We start from the raw sequence: 18,596 nt of genomic DNA, 5'->3' as shown, positions 1-18,596 counted from the left end.
TCCTTCTGCGATTGCGCAACCACCGACTGTGACACCCCAACCAAAACAACAGCTACGCAACCAACTGCGATTTCCCTTTTATGTGGATGGAATCTGTCATCACGTGACATCACATCACCCCGCTATCATGAGACAATTACATCATTCCCATCGCGAGATAATGACATAATGCTCATAAGATAATTACATGATGCTCACAAGACAGGTAACACCTTCCCCTAAAAACACAGAAAATTTTGTTCTATCGAGAGTAAAATTTTAACTACAATTTTTCAAAAAATCACAAACGTATAAAATTTACAAAATGCACCACACATATACAGTTATCATACAGTACTAATAAAACATATAGCCGGAGTGTATACAAATATCAAAATTCCACTCAAAAATATTACATAGCAAGTTGAACATCTGGACAGACAGTCGGCAATTACATTATCTTTCCCATTAATGTGAGTTATTAAGAGATCATATTCGTGTAAGATCAAACTCCAATTTATCAACCATCTATTTTAATTTTTCAGCTTATTCAAAAATACCAATGGGTTATGATCGGTGTGAACCATGAGTGGTTTCTGAGTTGCGCCAACATACACATCAAAATGTTGCAGAGCTAACATAAGAGATAATATTCCTTTTCTATGGTTGAATAATTTCTTTGATGCCCATTAAATTTCATGGAAAAATAAGCCACAGGATGGTCAACATCATCGTAATTATACCTTTGTAGTAACACTGCTCCTGCAACCCCGTCACAGACAACCACAGCTAGGGAAAATGGCATTTCAAAGTCAGGTGAACTGAGCACAGTTTGGTGACATAGGAAAGATTTCAATTTATCAAATGCTTCCTGACAAGTATGTTTCCAAATAAAATTTTCACCTTTCTTCAGGAGGTTAGTCAATGGAAGGGCAATCTCGGCAAAGATCTTACAGAACTTACTGTAATATCCTACCATTCCCAAGAATCTTGTGAGAGCTTTTTTACCAGTTGGAGTGGGAACCTCCAAAATTGCTTGATCTTTTGCCTGAACAGGAGCCCACCTGCCTTGACCCACAACGTAACCAAGACAGGTCACAGTGGCATGGCCAAATTCACCTTTAGCTAGATTAACAGTTAGGGTGGCTTGTGATAGCCTTTCAAACAGCTTTTCCACTGCAGGTATATGTTCTTCCCAAGTGTCATTCCCTGCGACTACATCATCAATATAGGCATCTGCATGTTTTAACCCTCAAATTACAGAATTAACCATTCTCTGGAACGTTCCTGGAGCATTCTTCATCGCAAATGGCAGATCATTGTATCCATATAACCCAGACGGCGTCACAAATGCAGAAGTTTCTTTACCTTTATCCGTCAGTGGAACACACCAATACACTTTTAACAGATGAACCTTTGTAAAAAAACTTAGTTTTTCCAACTTTATCCACATAATCATCTACCCTAGGGATTGGTTACGCATCAGTCTTTGATACAGCATTCACCTTTCTGTAATCATTACAAAACTGAATACTTCCATCTGCTTCAGGCACCATGACACAAGTTGAACTCCAATCTGAAGTAGAAGGTCTAATAATATCATTTTCTAACATATACTTGATTTCTTGTTCGGCCAGTGTACATTTTTCCACATTCATTCGATATGTATGTTGCTTTATGGGTTTGGCATTTCCAACATCTACATCATGTGAGGCTACACACATAAAAGTTGCTGGTGAACGCAGCAGGCCAGGCAGCATCTAGCAAGAGGTACAGTCGATGTTTTGGGTCCTGAAGAAGCAGTGTTGGCCTTCGTCGATCTGGTGTTTTTACCATATAGTCCACATTATTAACTTTAGATATGATCTCGTAAGGACCATGAAATTTAGCTTGTAATGGGTTCGTTTGTACCGGGAAAAGAACCAACACCTTACCTTCCAGCAGAAATGACCTCGGTCTAGCTTCCTTTCCATACCAAGATTTCATTCTTTCCTGAGCAGATTTTAAACTTTCCCTTGCTAACCTGCAAGCTTTTTGCAATATCTCCTTAAATTTTAAGACATAATCCAGTAAATTAGTATGTAGTTCTTTGTTAACCTACTGTTCTTTTAACAATGCCAAAGGTCCCCTGACTCTGTGCCCAAACACAAGTTTAAAAGGGCCAAAGCCTAGGAACTCCTGCACTGACTCCATCACTGCAAACAAAAGCAAATGAACTCCCTCATCCCAATCCTTCTCATTTCCAACACAGAACATCCTAATCATGGATTTGAGGGGAGAATGGAACATTTCTAAGGCTCCTTATAATTCTGGGTGGTACGCAGACAATGTAACCTGCTTGGCTCTCAGTTTATAAACTAACTGCTGGAATAATCCAGACATGAAATTATTTCCTTGATCAGACTAGATTTCTGTAGGCAAACCAAATAAAGCAGAGAACTTTGACAGCTTTCATCACAGTTTTAGCTTTTGTATTATCCAAGACGTATTGCTTCTGGAAACCTAAATGCTGTACGCATGATCATCAGAAAATATTGATGGCCAGCTTTAGTTTATGGAAATGGACCAACACAATCTACAATAATTTTAGAAAACAGTTCACCAAATGCAGGAATAGGTTGCAATGGGGTCATTGAGTTGACTTGATTAGGTTTACCCACAACCTGACAAGTGTGACAAGTTCGGCAAAATGTTGCCACATCCTTCCTCAAACCAGGCCACAAAAAGTGTTTTGTAAATTTTTTCATAGTTTCTTTCACACATAGATGGTCACCTAAGGGCATACTATGAGCTAAAGTTAAAATTTCATTCCTATAAAGCTTAGGAACGACTACTTGGTGAACAACTGCCCAGTCGTCATTTGCCGGAGTCTCAGATGGTCTCCGCTTCCTCTTTAAAACTTCACTCTTAAAATAAAACCCTACTGGCACCTTCTCAATCTTGTTATCTGGGACAGCGTTCTCTCTCAAGGTGGCAACCTCAAGCTCTCTTCTCTGCTCCGCTATAATCTCCTTCCTAGACAATGACAAGTCTTTATGGACAGACTCACAACAAGGAACTTGATCAAACAAGAAAGATAGGAAAGTTCCTGAGGAATCACCAGAATCTGCATCACGATTTGAGCTGTCCTGGGTAGCAGACCCATGCTGCATTAAACCATTTGCCTTGGCAGCCTTTTTGGCCATAGCTCGAGTTACTGCACAAGAGGGATAGATGTTAGAATCCATCTTTCTATCATCAGTGATTGGCTTAGTTGTCAGCTTCACTGCAGGAACAACCTTTCCACCTGCTAGGTCATTCCCTAACAATAAAGAAACACCCAGCACCAGTAAACTGGGTCGTAGTCTGATTTTAGCAGATCCTGAAACTATCTCTGACTTTAAAACTACTTTGTGCAGAGGTACAGGTGTCAGGTTGCCTTCAATACCTTGTATGAAATTTACTTCACCAATGTCAGTCTCATCACTAAACTCTCGAACATTGTCTTACATAAGTGACTGAGAAGCCCCAGTATCATTAAGATTTTTTACTGGTACTTGGATGGACCCTTCATTCACGGAAAAAAATCCATCTGACATGAAAGGATTGAATCCATTTCTAACTCTGTCAGACATTGACAGAGCTTCCTTTGAATGTCCCGAACCCTGTGGGTTTATGGGTATTTCAAAGTGTTGAACACAGGCATCTGGACTGCCTGCTTTTCTTTCTCTTTCAGATGGAATTTGTTCACCATAAATTGACCAGTTCTCCTACAATAGTGACAAATAGGACCAAAATGTTTTTCTTTCACCTGCTTCCCTTCATCCTTACCTTTATCACTAGCTTATGATTTAGTTTCTGGTTTACCCAGACCATCCATGTGACTTCTTTGTAAAATTTTACTCAGAGTAAACTTACTCTTATGAGTTAGATCATACTCATCTGCTACTTTAGCAGACTCTGGCAACATGGCAGGGTCCTCGCCATTCAAATATTTCTCTATGCCATTAGGGACGCAACTTTTAAATTCCACAACCAAAAGCTGCTCCTTTAAGTTGTCACAATCTTGATTCACAGTTTTAGATGTGCACCATCGCTCAGAACACACAGATTTGTCATAGGCAAATTCCACTTAACTCTGGTTCGCATGTTTCTTCAGACTCTTAAATCTCTGTCTATAAGCTTTTGGAACGAATTCATAAGCTTTAAGTATAGCCTGCTTCACTGTATCATAATCAGCTGCCTGTTCACTAGTACAGGGCATATAAACTTGTTGTGCTTTACCTTTAAATACGCTTTGTAAAAGGACACAAACCAGCCCTCTTTCGGCCACGATGAACTCTGAGTAACCTTCTCAAAATGCTGGAAGTGTCTATCAACATCTGCCTCATTAAATGGAATGACCAGCAATAACAGTATAACCAATTTCTTTGAACCAGCTTGCTTCTCGAGCCTTCACCTCTCCTTCGCTAGCTCAAATTCCCTCTGTTTTACTCCAGATTGCCTCTCTTTATCTCTTTCCCTTTCTGCTATCTCCTCTTTAAATCTCTCTAATTTCATTTGTTCCATTTGTAGCTGCATCTCAAGTTTACTTACTGGAAAATTCTCTAACACCTCCTCATCAAACACTTACACAGCTGTATCTTTCTGAATCACTGCCTTTGTCGTAGCTGTGGTTATCCCTGTAAGCTTCAGTTCTTTAGCAATTTCCCGCACCTCACCCTTTTTCACATTCACTAATGACACAGAGGTTGGTGATTACAGAATGTCCCAACATCCATTGCTGCTGATTACCACACATAAACCAATCAAACAAAAAGAAACCAATCATTTCTTCTTTTCCAATCGGATCGATAATTAAATAAAAAAAAGGTCTAAATTTGTTCAAATCTGGACAAGCCCCCACATATGTTACACATCAGCAGCAATAGATATGTAATTGATTCAGGTTTTTATAAATGAACAATGAAATTTATTATGCTGTAATCAAAACATAGAAAAGTAAAACAAAACGACTAATTTGAACAGAAGTTAATGATGTTATGCATCTATAGTCATCAAACAGTCGACCTTAAAGACAATTCTTAACAGATCTTACTTAAGCACAGTCTTAAGGTGGTAGTTCAAACAGTCCAAGTGATTTATCAAATAAATGAGCAGAGACTTCCTGAACCAGAGATGGAGAAAAGACAACGTTGCTGACGCAGTTTCCAGCCGAGAAATGCCTTTTTCCGAAGATACTGCGAAGAGTGAGTTTTCTCAAAGTAACTGACCTTTCGCTGAAAGTGGTCATCACTCAGAACCCGAGACCATGCAGGGGTTAACCAAAAGTGTGCCACAATTCACATCAATCTCTTCGAGACACACAGAATGCCATTGATTTCTACCCAATTCTGTAGGTTCACACGGTGGTGGAAAATTATTTTCTCTTTCTCTCTCTCTCTCTCTCTCTCTCTCTCTTTCTGCCATTCGCAACCACTGACTGTGACACCCCAACCAAAACAACAACTATGCAACAAACTGTGATTTCCCCTTTATACCGGCTGGAACCTGCCATCACGCCACCCCGCTATCGTGGGACAATTACATCATGCCCATGATGAGATAATGACATAATGCTCACAAGGTAATTACATCATGCTCACAAGACAGGCAATAACTGGCAAGTGACCTAAATGCACCTTGTCCTTTCATATTTTTCTTGCCCAAAGTTTGAATATCTCTTGTTTTGCCAGGTTAACCCTCCACTTCGACAGGAATATACTGCCTCTGCAGTCTTGATATTTCTCAGCTCCTGCCCCAATCGCTCAGGTCGAGCCAAAAGCCTGCATTCTCACCGTTACACTGAAGCCTCTCCGAGTTCCAGCTGCTCTTCCCTTGGCTGCATCCTGAAGAAAATGATGAAGCCGATTGTTCACTCACCACCAAAGTCTCACCTCCTGGCAGATACTCACTCTGCCCTGTTGGAAAGTACACACATCAGTCAGAAGCATATAAACTGGGAGATGGTGCTCAATTGACCTCAGTACCAAAGGACGTTTGTGCTCCGAAACTCCCTCCCGCAGCAGTCACTGACTGACTGTCTATTGTCCCATCATTTTCCCACCCAAGACAAACATCAGGCAAGACCCTCATGTTGCATGTGGGAAGGTTACCGTGAAGCGTGAGGCATGACAGGGAGAGACAGGTTTTACCCACCGGCGGAGGAATGTTCTCTGGATCTGGTTCTGTCATTGAGACTCTGTCTGATGGCTCGAATCGTATTTGGACACTGGCAGTCAGCTGACCTCCTCTTGAGAATACCGCTGGTTTCTGTCCAAAGTACTCGATGAACTGCTGTTCCCTCATGAAATAACCCTGGACAGGTCCTTATCTGCCCCTCTCCCACATCTTGGGATCTCTGCAACAGAATCACGGCACAAATGTCTTCCTTCTGCGCTCTTCCGCCTCCTGCAACACAGAGTAACAGAGTGTCTGGGTGCTGCTGTGGGATGGGTGTGTGTCCCACCCACTGGGTACATCAGTTTTGAGCTCAGCACCTCCCACCTGAGGCTGTCCCACTTTCCTGCCCCTGTCTGTGTCCAGTTGATGCTCTGTGTGTACAAGGTAGCCCTGCCATCCCGCTACTGGCACTCACTCGACTAAAGCACGTACAGTACTGCCAGAGGCACCATTTCTCCACTGGGATTTTCAGTCAAGCCCCAAACCCCTCCCTCACTCAGCTGCACAGAAACATCCACACACACGTCATTTGAGACAGAGCAAGGGAAGCCACCTGTGCCCCAGACAATGGGATCTCCAATCTATTGCCTCACTGCTGCTTGTGGGAGCTTGTTATGCACCAATACACATCTCCCATCACAGAAATAACCTCTGTCCCTTCAACAGATACAACTGGGTGGGACATTATCTTCTTCAGAAAGTCATTGCATCAGTGCATGTCCCTAATTCATAAATGAATCAATCCTAAGGAATACACACAGTGTTTATGTGCTCCTCAGATAGGGAATAGCCAGCAGAGATCAGAAGTCCCCAAAAGAGAAGGACTTTCAGGGAAATGTTATCACTCAATGATTTCACCTGTGCTAGAAGAAATAAACAGGTAGACTATTTTCTAACTAGTGAGAAAATTCAAAAATCTGTAGACTTGGGAGACCTTGTGCAGGTTAATTTGCAGGTTGAGACATTGGTGAGGAAGGCAAGTGCAATGTTAGCATTCATTTCAAGAGGACTAGAAAATAAAAGCAAGGATGTAATGTTGAGGTGTTATAGAGCACTGCTGAGGCCTCACTTGAAGAATTGAGAGTGGTTTTAGGCCCCTTTTATAAGAAGGGATGTGCCGACATGGCAGAGGACGTTCATTGAAACAATTCCAGGATTGAAAGTCTTGTCATATGAAGAGTGTTGATGGCTCTGGGCCTGAACTTACTGGAATTCAAAAGAATGAGAGGTGGCCTCATTGAAACCTACAGAATGTTGAAAGGCATTGACTGAGTCGATGTGGAGAGTATGTGTCCTGTGGTGGTGGAGTTTAATACCAGAGGACACAGCCAAAAAAAAGAGGGATCTCCTTGTGGAATGGAGATGAGATATTTCTTTAGCCAGAGAGTGGTGAAACTGTGGAATTCACTGTCACAGATGGCTGTGGAGGCCAAGTCATTGGGTATATTTAAGCTTCTTGATCAGTCAGGGCATGAAGCGATACGGGGAGATGGTAGGAGATTAGGGCCGAGAGAAAGAATGGATCAGCACGATGAAATGGTGGAGCAGACTTTATGGGCCAAATGGCCTAACTCTGCTCCTATATCTTATGGTCTTATTAAGTATTCGAGTCTGCTTCCCATTCCATCTTGGCTGATTTAACTATCCCTTTCAACCCTACTCTCCTGCCTCCTCCCTGAGGGAGTGAACAGCCAATAGTCAGCAGAAGTCCCCACAAGGGAAGGGGACTCTTAGGAGAAAATTCCACTCACCTGTGAAAAACAATGAGAGTATCTACCTGTGACCCAGTGAAGAGCATTCTGAAGATCCTGAATTTCACGGGACACTCTGTAGACAAACAGAACACAGGGAACTCCTGGCCCTTCACATGGGTAGATGCCCAGCTCCTTCACAATCTTCTCATGGACGTCTCCTCGGCCGTAACACTGCACTGTAAAATCGAGAACCTCTGCTCACTCAGCCTGCCTCACACCAGGCACATTTCACTCAGGGGGATTATCAGTAACAGAAACGGAGGGGATGATTAATATTTCTCTGATCTCAGAGATGAACACCCACCAGGTTTTCACAATTTGGATCAGTCAGGGCAACAGTAGATCTCGAGGGACGTGCAAGTGACAGACAATTGCTGGTGGTTTACACAGACGGAGAGGAGTATAGTCGCCAGAGTGGGTCTCGGAGACAAGGAAGTGTGCAAAATCATGAGGGGACAGAGACACGGTGACGGGATAACAGGTGGAGAAGGTTATGGAGAAGGGAAGGGATGTTGATGCCGAAAGTGGTCACAAAGACTAGTAGGGGTGTAGGCACTGGAAGGGTCACAAAGCATGGGAGGTGTGCACAGACTGGGGGTGGTTACAGTGAGTGGAAATGGTGTAGGGCTGGAGGGTAACGCAGACATTCTGTACCTGGAGGGTGAGCTATGGACCTGGGGGAAATAGTGAGTCTCACGATTCTCACATGCCACAGAATCCCCTCACTGGAAACAGAGGAGCCACTGCTGCGAAGCCAGAGCTGAGGGCCGGAAGCCAGTCACCAGCAGACTGCTAGATGTGTACTGAGGAGGTGTTTTAACCCATTGAATCACAGAGCAATACAGCACAACAGAACATAGAACAGTACAGCACAGTACAAACCCTTCAGCACAATGAGCTCACACTGACAATGGCCCCCAGACAGGCATTCTAAACTTCCTTCATTCAGTCTGCATCTCTCCGAGCCTCACCCTGTTACAGGTTTTCCCGAACAGTGCACAGTACTCCAAGTGTGACCTCACCAATGATTTATAGCGTCCCAATGCATCCTCTCAATTGCTTCACCAATCAAGGCCAGTGTGCTCAACACCTTAGTTACAAGCCAGAATACCACCTTTGCTCCCACGTCAAGTTGTTTCCGAGCTGTTGTCTCAGTCCATGTTATGCTCAGATATAACTGTTATTTCTTTTAAGCTCGTAGGGACGGTTCTGTGGAGTTAGGGGTTAGAGTTGGGTTTAGGGAGAGAGATGCTGAGGAATTATAAAGTCGGGCCAAAGAATACACCGCCACTCTGTGATTGAAAACCAGTAGCATGGATGTGCAACGAAGGACAATTATGAACCTGGAGCTGGCAAACACCATGGAGAAGGTTGACAAGGGCTGTAGGCTCCTGGATCAGATGTTTGTGTGAACAGTGGGCACAAGAGCCTATGACCCCCTAGGTATGCGAGACAGTGACTCCGGAGATCAGGGACTGGAGTTCCAATGCCGTCACCACGGTTAATACCAAAGTTTGAAGCACAAGGGTTGAACAGACACCCTCAAGTTGCAGCCTGATGCCTGAAGCCCTTGGTCAACGACACAGGGGAAGTCAGAGGCTCTTTGTCTGTGAGTGTTCAGGCGACTCAGAGGCCTGACCTTGGGTTGGAGGGCCGTCTTTGTGTGTTGGGAGGAGAGAGGCTTTTCTGATGTCGTTACTTTCTTCTGTGTTGTTCTGCTGAAGAATGTTGGTTTACTATGTTTGCACCAGAATGCGTGGTGACACTTGTGTGTTGCCCCAGCACATCCTTGGCTTCTACCATTTATTACTACGAACAACACAAGCATGTTTTTCTGTATACGTGATAAATAAATGAATCTGAGATCCCCCCCATTCCACGACGTTCACCTGTAACTGATCACTCATAATTATCCTCTGACCTGACTTTCCAAAATGCATCGTCTCACACTCATCTCCATTGAAATCCATTTGCCGATTGTTGACCTGCTTCCCTAACCATCCAAGATACTTTTGTTTTCCATGCAGGGAAATAGCAAGGGAAATAGCAAGCAACTGCAGGAAACATAAAGTTGTGGTGGTAGGGGATTTTAATTTTCCATATATTGATTGGGACTCCCATACTGTCAGGGGTCCAGATGGCTTAGAGTTTGTAAAATGTGTTCAGGAAAGTTTTCTAAATCAATATATAGAGGGATCAACTAGAGGGGATGCAATATTGGATCTCCTGTTAGGAAACGAGTTAGGACAAGTGACGGAAGTCTGTGTAGGGGAGCACTTTGGTTCCAGTGATCATAACACCATTAGTTTCAAGTTGATCATGGACAAGGATAGATCTGGTCCTAGGGTTGAGGTTCTTAACTGGAAGAAGGCCAAATTTGAAGAAATGACAAAGGATCTAAAAAGCGTGGATTGGGACAGGTTGTTCTCTGGCAAGAATGTGATCGGTAGGTGGGAAGCCTTCAAAGGGGAAATTTTGAGAGTGCAGAATTTGTATGTTCCTGTCAGGGTTAAAGGCAAAGTGAATAGGAATAAGGAACCTTGGTTCTCAAGGGATATTGCAACTCTGATAAAGAAGAAGAGGGAGTTGTATGACATGTATAGGAAGCAGGGAGTAAACAAGGTGCTTGAGGAGTATAAGAAGTGCAAGAAAATACTTAAGAAAGTAATCAGGAGTGCTAAAAGAAGAAATGAGGTTGCATTGGCAGTCAAAGTGAAGGATAATCCAAAGAGCTTTTACAGGTATATTAAGAGCAAAAGGATTGTAAGGGTTAAAATTGGCCCTCTTGAAGATCAGAGTGGTCGCCTATGTACGGAACCAAAGGAAATGGGGGAGATCTTAAATAGGTTTTTTGCGTCTGTATTTACTAAGGAAACTGGCATGAAGTCTATGCAATTACGAGAAACAAGTAGTGAGATCATGGAAAATGTACAGATCGAAAAGGAGGAGGTCCTTGCTGTCTTGAGGAAAATTAAAGTGGATAAATCCCCGGGACCTGACAGGGTGTTCCCTTGGACCTTGAAGGAGACTAGTGTTGAAGTTGCGGGGGCCCTGGCAAAAATATTTAAAATGTTGCTGTCTACAGGTGAGGTGCCGGAGGATTGGAGAGTGGCTCATGTTGTTCCGTTGTTTAAAAAAGGATCGAAAAGTAATCTGGGAAATTATAGGCCGGTAAGTTTAACGTCGGTAGTAGGTTAGTTATTGGAGGCAGTACTAAGAGACAGAATCTACAAGCATTTGGATAGACAGGGACTTATTAGGGAGAGTCAACATGGCTTTGTGAGTGGCAGGTCATGTTTGACCAATCTATTGGAGTTTTTCGAGGCGGTTACCAGGAAAGTGGATGAAGGGAAGGCAGTGGATATTGTCTACATGGACTTCAGTAAGGCCTTTGACAAGGTCCCGCATGGGAGGTTAGTCAGGAAAATTCAGTCACTAGGTATACATGGAGAGGTGGTACATTGGATTAGACATTGGCTCAATGGAAGAAGCCAGAGAGTGGTAGTAGAGAATTGCTTCTCCGAGTGGAGGCCTGTGACTAGTGGTGTGCCACAGGGATCAGTGCTGGGACCATTGTTATTTGTCATCTATATCAATGATCTGGATGATAATGTGGTAAATTGGATCAGCAAATTTGCTGATGATACAAAGATTGGAGGTGTAGTAGACAGCGAGGAAGGTTTTCAGAGCCTGCAGAGGGACTTGCACCAGCCGGAAAAATGGGCTGAAAAATGGCAGATGGAGTTTAATGCAGACAAGTGTGAGGTATTGCACATTGGAAGGACAAACCAAGATAGAACATACAGTGTTAATGGTAAGGCACTGAGGAGTGCAGTGGAACAGAGGTATCTGGGAATACAGATACAAAATTCCCTAAAAGTAGCATCACAGGTAGATAGGGTCGTAAAGAGAGCTTTTTGTACATTGGCCTTTATTAATCAAAGTATTGAGTATAAGAGCTGGAATGTTATGATGAGGTTGTACAAGGCATTGGTGAGGCCGAATCTGGAGTATTGTGTTCAGTCTTGGTCACCAAATTACAGGAAGGATATAAATAAGGTTGAAAGAGTGCAGAGAAGGTTTACAAGGTTGTTGCGGGACTTGAGAAACTCAAATACAGAGAAAGGTTGAATAGGTTAGGACTTTATTCCCTGGAGCGTAGAAGAATGAGGGGAGATTTGATCGAGGTATATAAAATTATGATGGGTATAGATAGAGTGAATGCAAGCAGGCTTTTTCCACTGAGGCAAGGGAGAAAAAAAAAACAGAGGATATGGGTTAAGGGTGAGGGGGGAAAAGTTTAAAGGGAACATTAGTGGGGGCTTCTTCACACAGAGTGGTGGGAGTATGGAATGAGCTGCCAGACGAGGTGGTAAATGCAGGTTCTTTTTTAACATTTAAGAATAAATTGGACAGATACATGGATGGGAGGTGTATGGAGGGATATGGTCCGTGTGCAGGTCAGTGGGACTAGGCAGAAAATGGTTCGGCACAGCCAAGAAGGTCCAAGAGGCCTGTTTCTGTGCTGTAGGTTCTATGGTTCTAGGTTCTATGGCAAACTTTTCGCCACAACAGCACCTTTAATTTTGTGCCATCCACAAAGTTACTGATCAAGCCTTTTGCACTGGCATTCGAATAATTTCTATAAATAGTAATCAAAATTAGGCCTAACACTGATCCCTGCAGATTTCTGCTCGTCACCAGTCTCTATTCCATGAAAAAAAAATACCACCCAGCCCTACGTCCAAACCAATCATGAATCCACTGGACTTTCTCACTCTAGATTCCATGAGATGTAAACTTCCAGACCAACATAATATAAAGAATGTAAAATGAATCTTAAGAAAGAAGTTAGAAAAGCTAAAAGAAGATATGAGGTTGCTTTGGCAAGTAATGTGAATATAAATCCCAAGGGTTTCTACCATTATATTAATAGCAAAAGGATAGTGAGGGATAAAATTGGTCCTTCGGAGAATCAAGAGTGGACAGCTATGTGTAGAGCCAAAAGAGATGGGGGAGATTCTGAACAATTTCTTTTCTTCAGTATTCGCTAAGGAGAAGGATGTTGAATTGTGTAAGATAAGGGAAACAGGTAGGGAAGTTATGGAAACGATGATGGTTAAAGAAGAGGAAATGCTGGAGCTTTTAGAGAATATAAAAGTGGATAAGTCTCTGGGTCCTGACAGGATATTCCCTAGGACCTTGAGGGCAGTTAGTGTGGAAATAGCAGGGGCTCTGACAGAAATATTTCAAATGTTGTTAGAAATGGGGATGGTGCCAAAGGATTGGTGTATTGCTCATGTTGTTCCATTGTTTAAAAAGGGTTCTAAGAGTAAACCTAGCAATTATCGGCCTGTGAGCTTGTTGCCAGTGGTGGGTAAGTTGATGGAAAGTATTCTTAGAGATGGTATATGTAATTATCTGGATAGATAGGATCTGATTAGGATCAGTCAACATGGATTTGTGCATGGAAGTTCATGTTTGACTGTTCCTATTGAACTTTTTGAAGAGGTTACTGGGAATGTTGAAAAGGGTAAAGCGGTGGATGCTGTCTATATGGACTTCAGTAAGGCCTTTGACGACGTTCCACACAGAAGGTTGGTTAGGAAGGTTCAATCGTTCGGTATTATATTGAAGTAGTAAAATGGATTCAGCAGTGGCTGGATGGGAGACGCCAGAGAGTGGTGGTGGATAACTGTTTGTCAGATTGGAGGCTAGTGTGCCTCAGGGATCTGTACTGAGTCCATTGTTATTTGTCATATACATTAATGATCTGGATGATGGGGTGTTAAGTTGGATGAGTAAGTATGCAGATGATACTAAGATAGGTGGTTTTGGATAATGAAGTAGGTTTTCAAAGTTTGTGGAGAGATTTAGGCCATTTAGAAGAGTGGACTGTAAGATGGCAGATGGAGTTTAATGCTGATAAATGTGAGGTGCTACTTTTAGGTAGGGCTAATCAAAATAGGACATACATGATAAATGGTAGGGCATTGAAGAATGCAGTAGAACCGAGGGATCCAGGAATAATGATACATAGTTCCCTGAATGTGGAACCTCATGTGGATAGGGTGGTGAAGAAAGCTTTTGGTATGCTGGCCTTTATAAATCGAGCATTGAGTATAGGAGTTGGGATGTAATGTTGAAATTGTACAAGGCATTGGTGAGGCCAAATTTGGAGTATCATGTACAGTTTTGGTCACTGAATTATAGGAAATATGTCAACAAAATAGAGAGAGTACAGAGAAGATTTACTAGAATATTATCGGGGTTTCATCACCTAAGTTATAGAGAAAGTTTGAACAAGTTGGGTCTTTATTCTTTGGAGCGTAGAAGGCTGAAGGGGACTTGATAGAGGTAATTAAAATTATGAGGCAGATAGATAGAGTTGGCATGGATAGGCTTTTTCCATTGAGAGTGGGGGAGATTCAATCAAGAGGACATGAGTTGAGAGTTAAAGGGCAAAAGTTTAGGGGTAACATGAGGGGGAACTTCTTTACTCAGAGAGTGGTATCTGTGTGGAACGAGCTTTCAGCAGAAGTGGTTGAGGCAGGTTCGATGTTGTCACTTAAAGTTCAATTGGACAACTACATGGACAAGAAAGGAATGGAGGGTTATGGCCTGAGTGCAGGTCGGTGGGCCTAGAGGAGAGTAAGAATTCGGCATGGACTAGAAGGACCAAAATGGTCTGTTTCCGTGCTGTGGTTGTTATATGGTTATATGGCACCACACAGGACCTTGTCAAAGTCCTTTTAAACTCCATATAGACATTAGCCACATCCCTACGCACATCATCCTTTTAGCACACACGTTCAAGAAACCGCTAGAAAAATTCAAGAAGCACCACTTTCTACACACAAATCCATGCTGACTGATTGTGATCAGACTCTGTCTACACAATTCCAATTCCTGGTAGATCCAGTCCCTCAGAATTCCCTCCCCCGCCCCCCGTCACTTCTCTACTGAGGATATCAGTCTTACCGGTCTGTCGTTCCTGGCTCATCCTTGTTGTTCACCTTAAACAATCAAACAAGTTCAGCCCATTCAAGTCTTACACAACTTCACCAATGTGGTGAAGGACATTGCAATTTCTGCTAGGAATCTCCACAAATATTCCTCTGGCCTTCCATAAAGTCCCAGAAGATACTTGGACAGGCCCTGGGGATTTATCTACCTTATAGCACTGTAAGGCCGTCAATACCACCTCTCTGGTCATAACACCGTCCACCAAAACATTTCCATGTTTCTCTTATTTCTTGAGCATGCTTAGTAAACACTGAGGAAAAAAATACATTTTAAAACCACACCCATCTCCAGCTGCAGAAGACATCGGCAACCTTGCTGATATCTAAGGGGACCTACTCCCTTGCCAGCCTAAATTTTACTCTCGATTCAACATCTTGGGATTTTCTTAACCTCACCTGCCAGATTCATCTTTTACTCTCTCTTTTCTGTTCTGATCCACCTCTTGAGAGTATCCTGAGCATTTCTAATTCAAGGGATTCACAAGTCCGAGACCAAAACACTCTGAGTGTTTCATTCTTTTTCCTGATCAGAACTTGACAATCTCTCATCATCCAGAATTCCCCACACTTGCCAGGTTTACTGTTCACCTCAAAGGAACATATTGACCCTTAACTCTCAATCTCTCTGCAGTCATGCCCCAAGCCTGCCCTCTCACCGTTACAGTTAAGCTTTTCCGAGCTACTGTCGTTCGTCTCTGGGCTCCAGCTTGAAGAACTCCAGGAAGCCGATCGTTCATTTGGCACTGATAGGGTCTTACCACCCTGCAGATCTTCACTCCACCCTATTTCAAAACACAAACAGTATATTGTTACCTGGGAATTGGTACTGAATTGACCTCAGGACCCATGTGGGATTCCTTCTCTGACCCACCCACCCTCCTTCCTGCTGTATCTTCTGACTGACTGGGGTACAGACCCATCACTCTCCCCCCACTACCACCCCAGACACACATCTGACACGTCCCTTATGTTCGTAGTGGGAAGTTTACAGTGCAAGATGAGGTGTGAGTCAGATTTTACCCACCGGAGCAGGAACCTCCTCTGGATCGGGTCCTGTCGATGAGACTCTGTTTGACAGTCTGAATCACTGTGGGGCACTGGTACGTCTTCGATCCACTCCACCAGCTACTGGAATCCATCCAGAATACACGAAAAACTTTAGTTCCCTCATGGAATAACCCTGGATCTGTCATCTTCTCCTCTCCGACAGCTGTGGATTTCTGCAATAGAATCACGGCACAAATATCTTCCTTCTGCACCGAACCTCCTCCTGAAACACAGAGTAACAGAGTGATCTGGGTGATGCTGTGGGAGGGCTGTGTGTCCCACGCACTGCAGGAGCCCTCAGGGTACATCAGCTCCTTCTACCTGGGGCTGTGCCCACCCTTCTGCCCCCTGTGTGCCCGGGTGGTGTTGTGGAGTTGCTGTCTGTGTACCAGGCAGTTCTCCCAGCCCCACAACAGGCACTCACTTCCCACAGGAGGTACAGCACAGGGATTTTCAGCTCAATCTCCAGATTCCCCAGTCAGGTGCACAGAAAGATCCAGATACACCATTTCACACAGAGCGAGGGAGCCCAAGTGTGTCCCAGACAAAACTGCGTCAGAAGACCTGGTAGATTGCCCCACTGCTGTTTGTGGGAGCTTGTTGTGCACCAATACACATCTCCTATCACAAAAATAACCTCTGTCCCTTCGACAGAAACAACTGGGCGGGGCATTATCATCTTCAGAAACTGATTGCATCAGTGCATTTACCTGATTCATAAATGAATCAATCCTAAGGAATACACACAGTGTTAGTGTGCTCCTTAGGTACGGAAGAGCCCACAGAGATCAGAAGTCCTCAAAAGGGAAGGATTTTCAGGAAATGTTATCACTTAAAGACTTCACCTGTGCTAGGAGAAATAAACAGGTAAACTATTTTCTAACTAGTAAGAAAATTCAAAAATCTGAAGACTTGGGAGACTTCGTGCAAGTTAATTTGCAGGTTGAGTAATTGGTGAGGAAGGCAAGTGTAATGTCAGCATTCATTTCAAGAGGACTAGAATATAAAGGAAAGGATGTAATATTGAGGTTTTATAGAGCACTGATGAGGCCTCACTTGAAAAATTGTGAGTGGCTTTGGGCCGCAAAATTGAGGGATGTCATTGTGGAATGGAGATGAGAAATTTCTTTAGCCAGGGAGTGGTGAATCTGTGGAATTCATTGTCACAGGTGGCTGTGGAGGCCAGGTCATTGGGTCTATTTAAGGTTCTTGATTAGTCAGGGCATGAAGAGGTACGGGGAGATGTCAGGAGATTGGGACTGAGAGAAAGAATGGATCAGCATGATGAAATGGTGGAGCAGACTTTTTAGGCCAAATGGCCCAATTCTGCTCCTGTATCCAATGGCCTTGTTAAGAATTTACCTGTGACCCAGTGAAGGGCATTTTGAATATCCTGAATTTCACGAGACACTCTGTAGACAAAGAGGACACAGGGAACTCCTGGCCCTTCACAATGGGAGATGTCCAGCTCCTTCACAATCTTCTCATGCATCTCTCCTCGACCATAACACTGCACTGTGAAACACAGAGTGTGAGTTCATCTCCCAGATTCAGAGTGTCGCCCAGAGATGCGCCCGGACCCACTTCTCCCACATGTGGGGTCAGACATTACAGAAGGCTAGATGAGAATTTAGTGGGGGTAGATGGAGGAGAGTGGGGTTAAAAGGGTGGGAAGTGTGGGGCAGGAGGGAATGGTAGAGATTGGGATGGAGAGGTGAGGAGCATGGGAATGGAGGTACTGTATGTGGGTGGTGAGGGCAGTATCCTCCATCCCTCTCCCCACTGTCACTCACCCAATGCTCTCTGCACAAACTCAGTCTCAGTCCTCTCCCTCTGTCAAATAGCCTTAATTCGCCCCATGTCATTGTCCGGTCTCTGAAGTCCGCATTCCGGTTCACGGTCCGGTCCATTGACCCTTGCTCCAGGTCTTCCTGTCCACCCCGTTTCTGTTCCTATTGAGCCCTAATTGAGGCAGCTGATTCTCGTTGGGGCTGGCTGCATAAATACCTCCAGAGACCAGGACGGGGCTGTTGGATTGTTCTTGTCCTCATTGCTTGTATCCCTTCCCCTGCCTTCTGTTTCCTCGCCTGAAGTCCTGCCTTGTCTTGCCAATAACTCTCGCCTCGCCTTGCTGGTAACTCTCGCTTCAACTGCAGTTCTTGTCTCACCTTGCATTGCCTGAAGCCTTGCCTTGTCTTGCTGGTAACTCTCGCCTCGTCTCGTCTGCAGTCTTGTCCTGGAGCTACCCTGTACCTAGCTGCCTTCCTGTCCCTTGCCTCCGTCCGGTAAACCAGGCCAGATTGCTGTTACCCTGCGGTGGGTTCTGTCCCTTCCTGTCCATTGCCTCCGTCGGGTGGAGATCCGTGCCCTGCCCAGGAGGAGCTTCAAGACCCCTAGCCTCTAGTCTCCAGACTTGCCTCAAGTCTCAAGACTCCAGCCTCGACCGGCCTGCCAGCCAAGTCACGTCCTTGCCTAGTTCTGGGGCCCGAGCCAGAGGCAAGACCCAGGTTCTGGATCCTTGTCCAATCTCTGGCTCGGAGTCCAACCCCGGGCTCCCAGTTCTCTTGTCCAGTCCTGTTCCAGGTTCACG

At 44.1% G+C, this 18,596-nt stretch overlaps 2 protein-coding genes across 6 annotated transcripts in view; one reads left to right on the top strand and one right to left on the bottom strand.

Annotated features, from left to right (window-relative positions):
• Positions 1-18,596, top strand: part of LOC140201638 (uncharacterized) — a 395,760-nt gene that overhangs the window by 148,682 nt on the left and 228,482 nt on the right. The gene's annotated exons all lie outside the window — the stretch shown is intronic.
• The window catches only part of LOC140201634 (uncharacterized), a 40,245-nt gene that overhangs the window by 21,032 nt on the left and 617 nt on the right, over positions 1-18,596 (bottom strand). For 2 of the 5 annotated variants that reach the window (XM_072266029.1, XM_072266030.1), the window contains exons 2-7: positions 17,369-17,516; positions 15,984-16,229; positions 15,616-15,741; positions 7,958-8,110; positions 6,157-6,408; positions 5,796-5,918 (exon numbers count right to left, since the gene is read on the bottom strand). In XM_072266029.1, coding sequence (XP_072122130.1) covers positions 5,796-5,918; positions 6,157-6,408; positions 7,958-8,110; positions 15,616-15,741; positions 15,984-16,229; positions 17,369-17,516 — 1,048 coding nt within the window. Of the gene's footprint in view, positions 1-5,795; positions 5,919-6,156; positions 6,409-7,957; positions 8,111-15,615; positions 15,742-15,983; positions 16,230-17,368; positions 17,522-18,596 lie in introns of those variants that run through there. The other 3 variants (XM_072266031.1, XM_072266033.1, XM_072266032.1) reach the window with 3 other exon arrangements.

The sequence above is a fragment of the Mobula birostris genome, chromosome 8 (genome assembly GCF_030028105.1).
Source record: "Mobula birostris isolate sMobBir1 chromosome 8, sMobBir1.hap1, whole genome shotgun sequence".
In the NCBI taxonomy this organism is placed as follows: Eukaryota; Metazoa; Chordata; class Chondrichthyes; order Myliobatiformes; family Myliobatidae; genus Mobula; species Mobula birostris.
This window is presented reverse-complemented; position numbering and strand designations above follow the sequence as displayed.